Source organism: Tenrec ecaudatus, chromosome 2, assembly GCF_050624435.1.
Source record: "Tenrec ecaudatus isolate mTenEca1 chromosome 2, mTenEca1.hap1, whole genome shotgun sequence".
NCBI lineage: Eukaryota > Metazoa > Chordata > Mammalia > Afrosoricida > Tenrecidae > Tenrec > Tenrec ecaudatus.
The window spans coordinates 255,017,660-255,032,231 of NC_134531.1; the positions used below are offsets into that span (position 1 = coordinate 255,017,660).

A 14,572-nucleotide genomic window follows, 5' to 3' on the forward strand; every position below is an offset into this window, starting at 1 on the left:
AAATCTGATGATCCAGGATGTGAATGCAGCATGATGGCTTGGAGAGGGGAGTCAGTAGAGGGGCCTGAGGGCTCCGTTCCCATACCAGCTACTTGCACAACTGCCTCTCCCCCCAGAAGAATTTACTTTAGATGATGGTCCTGAAGCTGCAGCTAGGGGGGAGGGACATGACTGTTCAGAGCACACAGGAGCAAATGAAAGGGGAGGAAGAGAGAGTGGAGCACTTCCTGGTCCACCAAGCCTGGTGGACGATATCCCTGCAATGAACAGCCAATGCACAGAGTGGACCATATGGCTGATCCCACTATTAGACATGATGTCCCTTGCTGACCCATGGCTCTACAGGGGACAACAATGAGGCTCAGTGTCGGAATAGGCCCAGACTGACCCCGCGACACAGGCAAAACCAGCAGAGCAATGAGGGGAGCAGAGCAGGGAGCTCCCGAGTTAGTGCAAAGGATAGACTCTGGAGCCAGAGTGTGGCACCCCAATCAGACTTGACTGGAGGACATTGAGACCTTGATCTATTTACAGGTTTTTCTTTCTTTTAATTTTAATTTTTTTTCTTTTTTTAATTAATGTATTCTTTTATGGGTCATTGGTTTTCTTTTTTGTTGTCATCTTTGTGTTCTTTTTTGTAACTTTGTCTTGCTATGCCTTGTTTTTTGGTGCATATTATTATCCCTGCAGATCTATCTAGATAAGCTGGATGAACAGTCTGGAGGAGAAAACAACAGGACCAATGGTTCCTGGGGGACGTGGGAGAGGGGGAGGCAGGGGTAAGTAGGTGGTGTTGACCAACCCAGGGACAAGGCAGCAACAAGTGATCCAAAATTAGTGGCAAGGAGGGCGTGAGAGGCCTGGTAGGGATTCAGCAAGGGCAATATAACCCAGAGAAATTACTGAAACCCAAATGAAGGCTGAGCTTGATATTGGGACAAGAGGAAAGTAAAAGGAAATAGAGGAAAGGACTAGGAGACAAATGGTATTTATAGAGATCTAAATACAGACATGTACATATGTAAATATATTTATATAGGATGGTGGGGAAATAGATCTACATGCATATATTTATACTTTTAATATTAAGGCAGCAGATGGACATTGTACATACACTCAAGTACTTACTTAATGCAAGAACACGTTGTTGTATTAAATTAGCATTCCATGATGCACACCTTCCCAACACAATTACTGAAGACAAAAGTGTGCATAAGCAAATGTGGTGAAGAAAGCTGATGGTGCCTGGCGATCAAGAGAGATAGTGTCTGGGGTCTTAAAGGCTTGCAGGTAAACAAGCAACCATCTTAGCTCAGAAGCATCAAAAACCACATGGAAGAAGCACACCAGCCTGCGTGACCATGAGGGACCAGGTATCAGACATAAAAGAACAAAAAAATCATATCAGTGGGTGCCCACCTTCCCAATATGATCACTGAAGACAAATGTGAGCATAAGCAAATGTTGGAAGAAAGCTGATGGTGCCCAGCTATCAAAAGATATAATGTCTGAGGTCTTAAAGGCTTGAAGATAAACAAGTGGCCATCTAGCTCAGAAGCAACAAAGCCCACATGAAGAAGCACACCAGCCCGTGTGACCACAAGGTGTCAAAGGAACCAGGTATCAAGCATAAAACAAGAAAAAATCATATCATTGTAAATGAGGGTTAGTGCAGTGTGGAGACTCATAGCCCATCTGTAGGCAACTGGACACCCCCTTACTGAAGCTCACGGGGAGAAGACGAGCCTGTCAGGGTGCAGGGTAGCAATGATGAAACATACAACTTGCCTCTAGTTCCTAAATGCTCCCCCCCCCATCATGATCCCAATTCTACCTTGCAAGTCTGGCTAGACCAGAGTATGTACACTGGTACAGATAGGAACTGGAAATACAGGGAATCCAGGACAGATGGTACCTTCCGGACCAGTGGTGAGAGTGACAATACCTGGAGGTTGGAGGGAAAGGTGGGGTAGAAAGGGGGAACTGATTACAAACATCCGCATATAACCTCTTTCCTGAGGGATGGACAACAGAAAAGTGGGTGGAGGGAGATGTCAGACAGTGTAAGATATGACAAAATAATCATAATTTATAAATTATCAAAGGTACATGAGGGAAGGGGAGATGGTGGGGGAAACTGAGGACTTGATATTAAGGGTTCAAGTAGAAAGCAAATCTTTTGAGAATGACAATAGCAACATGTGTATAAATGTGCTTGACACAATGGATGTATGTATGGATTGTGATAAGAATTGTATGACCTCCCCAATAAAATTATTTTTAAAAAGGTGTTATGGTCAATCTAACACATTATTCCCTTGTATTTTTTACTAATCTCAATAGCTAAAATAACTAATTCAAAGTTACTTAGCATACCGAGGCTTCTGCAGTAGGTATTTACCTTTATTACCATTTTCATAAATTCATTATGGTGAATCAGGACAATTTTAAGATTAATTTTTATTTACCTCCTATAATTAAAGGTAGTTTATAGTATGTTATATTATTTTCATTTATTTTAACTTTGCTAAATTACTAACTCTTAAATTGTCAGATTTAGAGTTCCAGTGTTTATAATATTGTCTTTAATGTCAGCACACAGCTCTTATTGAATTTCCTGTAGCCAAAGGAAGTGATGACAACTATATGATGATGGCCAATATTGCGAATTAATATTTATTCTCAACATTGTCATCGATTAATTAACAAATCCTTCAGAAGAGGCTTCTTATCTATTCATCTTTTGAAACAAAAACGTAAGAATGCAAACAATGGTATGGAAAGTTCAATAAATATTATTTTGATATGGAAATTAATATTTTAATTATTAACTGACATATAAATAGTCTCACTAGCTAAGTTTTTAACTCTCAGAGGGAGGAGCCAGGACCTTTGTTTTTCATTTCCTAGGAGCAATTCAGTAAAGAGACATAGTAGGTGTCAATATATTCCATTCAGGAATTGGACGAATATGTACCTATTTTTGAACTAGATTGAGAACTCTAGAAAATATATCTAAATAAACCACACAGAGTAATAACTGTAGTGCTTACATAAGTAGTGAAAATGGTAACAAAAAATCCAAAGATAACTATAGATATGTTACACTAAAGAAATATTTTTATAAGAGAAACATGTTGATAATTTTTTTAATTGGTAGAATTTTCAGAGGGGGTGTGAGGAGACATATAGCTTGGTTTCAATCTAAACCGAGGGAATTAAATAAATTTTTAGGATCTTTAAAATAAAATTTTAAATTCTAATTCTACATTCCTGAATAATATTCTTTAAAAATTTTAAAAATAACACATCTACATATAGAATTTAAGTTATAAATAGCAAAGTATTACAGAAGTTCATATGCTGTTATTTTAATGTGTGTGGTATAGTTTTTCAGTCTGTAAAAGGAAGGCACTGTAATGCAGATAAGACAATACATTACTTTACTATAAGGACTTCTACTCAAATGCAGTGTCATAAAAGACAATTAAATTGGAATGTGTCCATTTCTAATTATTTTTAAACTGTTATACAACAAGCTCCACCAATAATATACATGTCTCAAGATTGTGTGTTTCTTTTTAGATAAAAATAAAACCCTTTTACTAACATCTTTTCATTAAACTGGACAAATAAAGCAGCGAAGGTATTACTGGGTTTTTCTCAGTAACAGTCTTAGTACACTCAGCTGCTTATGATCGTCTTTCTGGAGTTGTAGATTGTCTCCTTGTTGAGGTATAGCACTGATTCCTAGTAAGTGAATTACTGCATTGGTTTTATCTTAGAAAATAAAATTCATTTAGGATTTTGAACATTGTTACCTATTGGTTAGTTCCTCTATTTCCCTTTACACCATTGTGTTTGCTACTAATTGTTCTAGTTTGCATTCACAATATTAATGTTATCTAAGTGTCCTTGATATCCATCCAGAAGGGTAAGGAAGGAAAATGTTCCACATTAAACAGTATAAAAAATGTAAACATAGCTGTAGGATCCATTAGATAAACATTAGTTGTAATTTAATATTTAATAGACTGACATATAAACAGTTTCACTAATTAAACTGTAGAGATTAGGGAGCATCATCTAAAGTGAAGAGACATGGTAGATATCAATAAATTTTATTTGATAATCAGATAAATATATATGTATTATTGGAGTTGAAAATATATATCTTTAACTAAATAGGTTAATTTTTTTAAATGGTATAATTCAACATTTTTCTTACCTATTTATCATTCATCTCATCATCTTTAAATCTAATTAGTTACTGCATTATAATATTAAAAATTAATTTCAAATGTCTTTCTAATTCTTAGAGTCGTTTTATTGGCCTCTACATAGTTTATTTATCTAATTATATATTTAATTCCGATTATCCTTAGAAATATTAAAATACCATCATACAGCAAAGTACAAGATGATATTAAGAGTAAAAATTAAGAGGATATGGAAATACAATTCAACTAAATTGGGAACATCAGTTCAATTTGCCATAGATTATTTCTACTTGTGATACATACTAGTACAAAATATCTTAGTCATCAGTACTCAAACTATTTTGTTACCTTGATTCAACTATATTTAACTCTGACCACCACTGGGATGCAATTCCTAAATAATACTTTTAAATTGTGGTTCATTTTTATGTTAAAAGCATGTCTTTTTCTTCAATCTACATGTTTTATCCCCATACTATCAATGAATGTCTCAATTTTCAATCCTCTTATACCCCAAACTGAATGCAATCACCTGAAAAATGACAGTGAATTATTACTTAAGTAGTATATTATTAAAATAAATACCAATTCTATAGCATTCATAATATATGTGGTCAGAAGTTATGATGCAGAAGCAGTGAGTATGTACGTCTTGGTACATTTAATCGGAGCAAATAACATAACAGCAAAAGTTAAAACCTCCTGAATACTCCATTTCGAAGATACATTTTCTTGTATTTCCTGGGATCAAGAGGTCAGTATTACTTTTGCACTGAAAGTTATAGAATGAGAGAGAAGTAAAAGCAAGAAGTTTTCAGTGATTTCTCCCAAGTGCGGATCATCACTGGAGGATTCAGCAAGATCCTGGGAAAGCAGCTGAACCATCTTCCAGGACACAGAGCGAAAATAACACACTTTCCTCCTAATGCTCACTTAAAAACTTAGTTACAATGTAGGCTCGCCTATATTTGAAACTGGAAATGTGCAACTTCCAATAGAATTGTAGTTTTGAATACAAGTATGAAGAAGAGGGCGTCCTCCTTCCAAACTAAAGTTCAGGTTACAAATCAGTGTATGAAACACCATCAGGGCTGGGAAATATTTTCTGTGCACATGAATTTTTGTAGAATGCTTATGTTTTCCTTTAGGCAATGGATTAAACCATCTACTCTTCCATAAAATTATAATGAGTAGAATCTTCAGAAACGATTTTATAAATAAAGCACCAAAAAATGTAGATACTATATTTTTTTGCTCCTTTTTTTCTCTCTTACACAATCTCATTTATTTTAGGAGTTCCTAATTTCATAACACTTTACATTATGAAAAATAAATCCTAACTACTGAATGATATGGTACATGAAGAAAGCAGTTAGAGTTTCAGAACAGATAACTTTGAGATATGATTTCATGAATAAATTCTATTTCTAATTGGTTGATAAACTGAATATTATGCATTATTAAGGTTTATCATTAGTACTGGTGTATTTTATTTTCACACAACAAATAATTTTCAAAAGATTCTCTATGTGATTATAGACCTTTATTTTAAGAAAAATATTCCCTTCCAGATCGGGAAACTCTTTACCGGATTACATATTTAGAAACTTTTACCAAATATAGTTCTTTAAATAGTTGATAATATTTACATTAAACTTTTAGAAAATGAAATTGTCAAACATTCTGCAAATATACATGGATACTACTTAAATTACACCTTTTATGTTTCTATAAATTTAATAAATACAACCAGACTTCAAAAAATCCATGGAGAAATGGATTGAAAAAGTAATTTTTCCACAAACTTTTGAAACCCCCAGACATTCCTGTAGCAATATTACATGGCAATTAAAGGTAATAAGCAATTAGTCGATCAGGGGGAAAACTTAAATGTATGCAATTACTGTTTTCCAGTTGACAGTTTAATTGCTTCTTACATCACCCATGAACACAAGATTATAAGACGTCTTAAATATTCAAAGTTTATTTCTCTGAAAACTTTGTGCATATTTATTTTTTTTCTCATCGATTAGACACAAGGTAGAGAGAACAACTAATGGAAAAACTATTTAAAATCTAGTATCACTTAGACTATTTTGTTTTCAGTAACAACAATTTCATCACAAATGACAAAAAATAAAACTGGCACACAAACCAAATCTCCAGGTGTCACTTTTTATGAATAAGAAGTAAACTTTCACGACTTTCTAGTGAATGTCTGCCTTGCCTTAGACCCTTCCTTTCTGTGCCATCATCACACTGATAAAAAAAATCACTGTCTATGGAATGTTACCATGTCAGAAACTCACAGATGAATTTTTACCGCCTATATATAAGCAACGAGTGCACATTATGTATAGTGCATTGAAAATCAGCATTTTCACTATTAAGATTGATTTTATATGAGGCGTTCCAATCTTGCTATTTCCTTTTTTTCTAAGCCATCGCTCTTATACTTTGTTAATCATTATGTAACAAGATGATTTTTTATGTTTAATGGAAATTTTATTTAGGTTTGCTTAAAATGCTATACGAATTTTTAACAGGCCACATTTATTTCTCTGTAAGACAAGATGGACCGCAAACAGCACCTCTTGAGTATGTCTGAAATCTCAGTTCTCCCATCTCCATGCTAAGCTACCATTCCTTGTCCCCTAGACACTCCAAGACACTCATAATTCTGCTCATGGCACCTTCCAATCATTTCTGCCTACTAGCTACTGGAAAGTTGAAATGTAAATTGGTTCATTTTACTTACTGGTCAAAACTCAGGGCCTTTTCTAAATACTCCCTACAAAATAGTGGACACTTCTTGTTATTCCGTATTTTCAGTGCCTCTGCTATTTCCTCAAACAAATTTGAAGCGCTTTTATTTATTTTATGTTGTCAGTCAGTCTAATAGAAAACATGTTCCATGACATCAGAGAGCATGTGTTTTCACTCCAGCATCTAAACGTAATAGTGTGAAATAACAGCGAATAAGGCAAAACCCAGAAGTAATATATGTTCCATTAATTAAAGAAATAATGCCAGTCTAATAAAAGTGTAAGTTGTTCCAAACACTGTACGCAGTTGAATCCCTCTGCATGCATTTAGTTTAATCATACAATTGACATTGTAGGTTGGGAGAGATGAATTCATTTTCATAATTTCAGAATATATTTGGTCACTACATTCACATTTCCAAGAAACGTTGAGTTAACAAGTCAATGCATTAACATGTTTCTATGGATCGTGCTCACACACAGTGTGAACTAGTAATCTACCATCCTGTAGGACAAAATGGGCATAGGCTCGGAGGAAGTGGATGGATGTCTGCACCTCGGCCCGTGCATGTGTGTGAGTGCGTGTGCTTTGGGGCTTTTGATAGAGGTAAACAAAAAGTCACTATGTCTTTGTAGTACACGCGTAGCTCGTACGAGGCAGTGACCAGTGAAGAATTTCAAAGGATGCATATTCTAATATTTTCTAATATTTGTTCTATAAGTTAAGCCACATCCCTTATAGAAAAATGTGTAGTGGAAACTACATCATTTGATGATTGATCTTGTGCATTCCAAATCCTCCGCCGCCACCACATTGCAATGCCTGTTCGTCAGCTCCCTTTGGCCTTCTTCACTCAGTGTTCAGCTTTCCCCGACACACGAGGGGCTGACGATGCCACGATTGGGTCAGGTGTATGGAAGTCCCCCAAGGACCATTTTTGCTCTGTAATATTTTTAAAATATCTTTTGCAGCCAATTTTCCCAATACAGCACATTGTTTGATTTCCTGACTGCTCTTTTCACAGGTACTGATCATGGACCCAAATAAAATAAAATACTGAATAACTTCCATATTTTCTCTTTTTAATCATGATGTTGTTTAGTTGTCCGGGGCGAGGATTTTTGTTTCTTTATGTTGAGGTGTAGCGGTATTAATGACAATACGCTTTTTAAAAATTAAATATTTGTGTTTTATAAAACACATAGTTATTATTTCTAAAATAATACATTCTTAAAATTTTAGACACGAAACCAGGTTGCATACTGAATGGCCATATTCTCTGCTTCAACTCCTCTTGGCTTTCGGCAGCCAAAGGTCACATGGTCTGTACAACACAGTCGATCAGTGAGCCTTTCCCCAGTCCTGATCTCGTGTTCTCCCTTCACCATCCAGTTTCTCAAAGTTGTGCCCATTGGAAAAGGCAGCTCCACAAAGAGCTTTTCTCCATCTGTGTCCCTAGGGCTGAACGAGGGAGAGGCGGTCGTTCTCCCCCAGCCGTGTTGTGAATGCTTCCCCGAGGGCTCATCTTCGAACCTGACTATCAGACAATGTTCTCCTGAAATTCATCGCGTGCTCAGTGGCTCATCCCTCTAAAGCGGACTGCCTCGTTGAAGTCTGTTGTATTCTCCAGCGCTACTGAAGCCCATCCATTGGACCCCACTGCTATATGAAGTACTAAAGGCATAGTTTCCAACATCAGGCAACACACAAGCCACGACAGCACAACAGGCCAGTGGCAGCTTTCTGAAAAAGTCTTTATAACTCACCTAGTTTTATTTTAGAAATAAAAAAAATAAGCTCACTATTTAAAGTTCAGTTGTGAGCATTCTGAAAGTTTTATAATTTCGCCATGTCTGAAACTATAGGAACACTATCCAAACTTAAAATGTATCGGCCAAATTGATGGTAGTTCAATTCATTTTAGGCCGGTTTTTTTCTGTTGCTGTTGCTGTTTTAAAGAAGATATTTCCTCCCTGAGTATAATATTCACTTTTATTTTCCATTACGCCCAATAAATCTTCTAGCTAATTCATTCAAATTAATAACTGTAATGAACCAACCACTACATTGCTTGTTTTGCTATAAATTGCCTGAAAAAATAATGGCCCAATATTGTCAGGAAGATAAGCTCACTAAAGTCATGTATCTAAACGATATACTTGCCCATCCTTTTGATTATCTTCAGAAGCATAAGGCACACCCTAAGAAATGAGTAAACTCTTTTATGATATAAAAAGTGATGCATGAAAATAAAATAATCTTTAAAGGAAGGGATCCCGAATGGCTAGCAACCAATGTAATTGATCTATTAAGTTAGACTGCATTTTGTGGTCAGCTAAGTGGCCAGTAAAGGAATAAAGGTTATACATTTTGAGAAGAAAAATATTTTTCAGTTAAAAATCTGTATAGCCTAATGTGGTAGTTTGCTTCCAGAAATTTTACAGCACTGGAAAACCTACAGGGCTGTTGTGCCCTGTCTTAGAGAGTCACTCTGGGTGGAAATCAATTTGACAGAATTGAGGTTTTATTGTGTTTGTTTTCTTCTTGATTTTTGTTAGTTTAAGAAACTATGCACCCGGGGTGATGTCGTGGGGAAAGCTGTCAGCCGCTAACTGAAAGGGCAGTGTTTCCAACCTTCCAAATGCTCTGCAGAAGAAGGAGGTTACTGTCTTAGTCCTGCGAAGAGGACAAACATAACGGGCCAGGAAACCCTGTGGGACAGTTCTACACCATCCTATGGGGTCATTATGAGTTGGGAGTCTTTTCACAGCAAGGATTTGGTTTTTGTTTGTTTGTTTGCTTGTTTTGATTTTCTTTTTTTAATAAGTATAGTAATCAAGGTATCCTGGTGGCATACTGAGTATCAGTTGGGCTGCTAACCACAAGGTCAGCAATTCAGATCCGTCAGCGCTCCAAGGGGGAGAGAGGTTTCCTGCCCTCATGGGGTCACTGACATGAGTCCAATCAATTCAATAGCAGTGCATTTGCTTCTTGTCCTTTTGTGCTTTTTATGGTAAATGTTGAGGGATGCTGCGACTTGTGAGGTTTAAGCTATTTTTTTCTGCTCTGAGAGATTTCATATGCTTTGGTAAAAAAGAGCATTCTAATGAAAGTCCATAGATGCAGCAGTCAAGAAATCAAACGATATATTACATAGCACATATCTGCTGCAAAAGATTTCTTTAAAGTGCTAAAAATCAAAGATGTCGCTTTGAGAATACAAAGGCATACCTGACCAGGGCCATGGTACTTTTAATCGCCTCCTATCTATGGAACATCTGGACGAGAAGTTAAAAAAAAAGACAAAAACGTTGATGCATTTCAACTGCGGCGTTAGTGAAGAATACTGAATATCCCATGAACTGCCAAGAGAATAAATCAATGTATCTTAGAGACTACATCTCTGAAGCTTGGCTGGCAAGACATTGTCTCTGGTACTCTCGACTGGTGTCAGAAGAGACCAGTCCCTGGAGAAGGACAGCATGCTTGGTAAAGTCGAGGATCGGCAAAACAGAGAAAGACTCTCAACAATTGAGACCCTGGTGGAAGGCAGGGCTGACAGTGTTTTGCCCTGTTGTGCATGGGGTCTAAGTTGGAACCTATTGGCCAAACCTAACGACTAACAACCAATAATTACATTCACATTTTTATTTTGTAAATTTCCTTAATCAAGAAAACAAATTACATAAAAATAAAATTTAATCTCCTTAAAAAAACACACATGAAATTTTATCGTAGAACACACATGCCTATTAACTTTAAAAATGAAAAATCAACAGAAAATTGAAGTCTCTTTGAAAATAAATATTATGCATATTCCTGATATAAATTTTAGCTGTAGAATTCTAATTCATATTTTATATTTCACCTTTTCTATATTGTACATAAATACCTTAATATTCAATATTTGAATATTAATTTGAAAAGATATATTTTGATTCTTATTACCTATAATTCAATATATGAAACTAACAGTTATGAAGTATTTCCCAAATGCTGAAAAGAGTAACATTGAGAAAGTTGATTCAATTTTAACCATTAATTAGTGGGTTGATTTCAGTATGTGAAAATTATCTCCATATAAGAAAGAGTATTGTCAGAGAAAAATGTCTAATCACTATGACCTTAGGCTATATACACTGTTGTAAGTACTCATTGATGTTTTATGAAAAAATCATATCATACTTTTCTACAATATTCTTCAGAATAACTCTTGAAACTTTTCAAAATTTAGCCTTCAGGTTGTATTTAATTCAATTATGTTCTTATGTATAGCCTGTAATGTTAGTATATTAGTACAAAAGCAAATTAAAGGCTTTAGTAAGCCACCTATAGAATCCTACTTAACTGATGTATAAACTGTGTAATACTCTCTAATTCAACTAATTGATAAAAACACAAAATTACATATATTTGGCCTACACTTGAGTTAAAATGTTTCCAAATAGTACAAGAAAGTCACTAAAATATTTTTTAAAAACACTGCTAGAGGCTAACTAATAACATCTCTGTACCCCTAAATTTAATATAAATATTTTAAAAGGTCATATTATTGCACTTCATCTGATCTGGTGAAATAGTATTTTGAAATTCACAATTCTGCGTTTCTTATGTTAATATTCCCAGGGCCTATTAGGCTATCCTTCTGAAGCAGACAAATAAGTGTTAATTTAAGGAAATTTTGGCTTAGAAATAAATGTTAAAAACTTCTGTAAAGCTTGACTCTCAAAGCATATGTCTCTTTAATATACCTCAATGCTAACATGAGGTAAAATATGATTATCTCACTCTGTAATTTCTAAATATTTTTTCTACTCTCCCAGTGAAGCAATGAGTGCTAAGTAAATAGTTTTCATTATTTTTCAGCAATCTTCTATTTTCGCAGATAGAACAAATAAGTAAGCCTTTCATATATAATACTTGTAACCTTTGGAAGCAGATGAGAAATGGTGTACAAAGGTATACACCACCATAAGAGAATATGAGAATATGTCACTATAGCTGGTACTTTAAATGTGATACATTTTCAAAGACATGAGGAAAATGATATTCCCAAATTTACATTTACATATGAATACATGACTGCATTCTGCAGGTGGAAAAAAGTAATAGAAATTCATGTAAATGCACCACTTTTATAAATGAGAACAGAATGTTGATTCTGAATAATTTGTAAGTTAAATAAAATGGTCACATATCTTTCTAGAGAAATTTTTTTAAAGAATGCATTGTTGTATTTGCCTCCTCTTTCAGTTTTCTCCCTGACCAAAAATAAAAAAAGCACATTCTCTTCTTATGTGAGTTCCATTTTAATCTACCTATTAATCTTAGACCCTTTAACATCTACATTATGTGTTAGATGGTAATTAGAATTGATGACAACCATTTGTGTGTGGATTCTTTAAGAAGAAGTGCAATGGCAGGTTTACAGCTGTGGTCATCTGAGTGCTGCCAGTGGGAGCATCCAGCCAGGGTCCTGCTGGAAAACTTTTACAGTTGTTCGGCACCTAGTCTAAGAGAATTTAGGATATGGAAGTGTTCCTTTTGGCAAACCCTGTCCTATCTACAGCAGAAATCCAATCTAAAATTTCATCAATGGGTTTAAATAAAAGGTCATATTCAGAATGGTTCACATCCCTCTTCACTTTACCACTTACTGTAGAAAGACCAGGCTTTATACAACTCCTGTAAGGACTGACATTCTGGGAAACCCACTGGGGCGGTTCGACTCTATTCTTACAGGGTTTCTATGAGTAGGAATCAACTCGATGGCAGTGAGTCCGGCATGGGGATTATACCCCATAACCCACAGAAACACAAAGCCCAGAAAAGAATCTGTGTCTAGAATGGGATATTCACAACTTGGAAATTCACATCTATGCTGTTATACCCCAGCCCTCAGGAAAGAGGAACCACAGGTAGGGACTTGTGAGCACCTGGAACTGGAAGTGCTGCAGAACAAGTCTACAGCGGGCCTGGAGGGAAGACCAGGAGAAGAGAAACTGGCATCCGCAAGCTGCTTTGTGGGCACAGGGTACAGTGGGGGCGACCTGCCTTGCACATACGTGTGTGGGAGAAGCTAGTGTTTCCTTGCTCTGAGCACCTGCCAAGATTCAGAAGTCTCTATTAAGTCTGTGCCAAGGAGCCTGACCTCCTGCGGAGACAGCACCAAGGGGGCATTGGCATTGCAGCCAGCAGAGGGGAGACCCATGCTGCTGATGCCCATGCCGCCTGGCAAAGACTGGGGAGTAGAAGACCCACTGCTCTGCTCGTGGAGTCACCGGTCCTGAGAGGGGAGCCAGACTCTGGGCTAAGGGGGGCATCTTCACTCCCTTCTGGGGGTGAGCCAGGAGTAGCAGACCCCCAGACTAAGTTATCTGCAGGAAACAACCGGTGCCCTGGTCCCCAGGTCACTAGCCGCCCCCCCACCTCCCCCACCGCCCGCTCCTCCGCCCAGTCTCTTACCTTGGTTGTTAGAGACGTGACTGCATTCGCCGGACCAAGCAGTCAGCAGGGGCAAGAAGAGCCCCAATTGCCAAAGAAATTCCTGGACTTCGCAGCCCCCCATGGTGGTTCTCCAGGCGGTTTTCCTCCGCCCCTTCAAGCGAAGTGGGTACCGCGGAGCCAGGTGTCCTAGGTGGCGTGGGAGTTCAGGTCTTCTTCCTCCTCCTCCTCCGCTTCCTCCTCCACCCGGTCCGCAGGGGGTGTCCGGGGGCGCCCCCCGCGCGAGGCCCCTTGGGCAGGGCACGAGGGTCCAGGCTGCCCAGGTGCCGGCGCAGCGGCCTCGGAGGAGAACGCCGCCTGCGGCGCCGGGGAGCTGGTGGCGGCTGGAGGCGAACGGAATGGCATCCACCACCGTGTCCCGCTCGCGCGAGGACTCCCCGCTCGGGCCCCGGAGAGCGCGCGCGCAGGAGCGAGCCCTGGCTGTGGTTTGCGGGAGGGGAGGGGAGGGGACCGGAGGGGGACGGGAGGGGAGGGGCGGGGCGGGGGCGGGCGCCACTCCGCGGGGCGGGGGGAGGGACGGCCAGGTGGGGCGGGCGGCTCCCGATGCCCCGGCGTCGCTCCGGACCCGAGTGGGCACCGGCTGAGCCCGGAGCCGGGCGCCTCCGCTTGGGCGCACAGGTGCGGCGGGCCACGGGAACTTTCCAACGTCCGGTGCGGGGACAGCCCAGGCGAGGAGGCGTTTGCGGGGGGTCGTCCGCTCGCGGGGACAGCTGCCCGGGCTGCGCCCTCAGCCCCTCGTCTCGGCGGCGAGGCAGCGGCAGCGGGCACCGCGGGCACAGCCTACTCGGCTGCGTCGGCGCTGCACCCCGGCCGGGGCGGGCGGTTTCCGGGCATCTCGGAGGCCGCACCTAGTCCCCCAAGCACTTTGTCCCCAGCGTCCCCGCCGCCGCGGCGCCGGCCGGTGCAAGACTGGGGAACTCCGGAGACCTCCCGCCTGGACTTGGCCGCAGGTCCTCCACCGCGGGCGGGGAGGGCCGGAGGCAAGCGCTCCCCAGCCTGGGGCCACGTCCCCGGCTGCGCGTTGGTCAAGCCACCGCTCCTCTGCCCGGGTCAAGGAAACGTGCCCACCGGTCCAAGGCGTC

The 14,572-nt window shown here is 39.3% G+C and overlaps 1 protein-coding gene across 1 annotated transcript in view; it reads right to left on the reverse strand.

The window, feature by feature from the left end:
- Positions 1-13,835, reverse strand: part of EPHA6 (EPH receptor A6) — a 1,136,602-nt gene extending 1,122,767 nt beyond the window's left edge. The window contains 2 exon segments of the mRNA XM_075543438.1: positions 13,452-13,592; positions 13,595-13,835. Coding sequence (XP_075399553.1) covers positions 13,452-13,592; positions 13,595-13,835 — 382 coding nt within the window.
- Between the last annotated feature and the right edge of the window lie 737 nt (positions 13,836-14,572).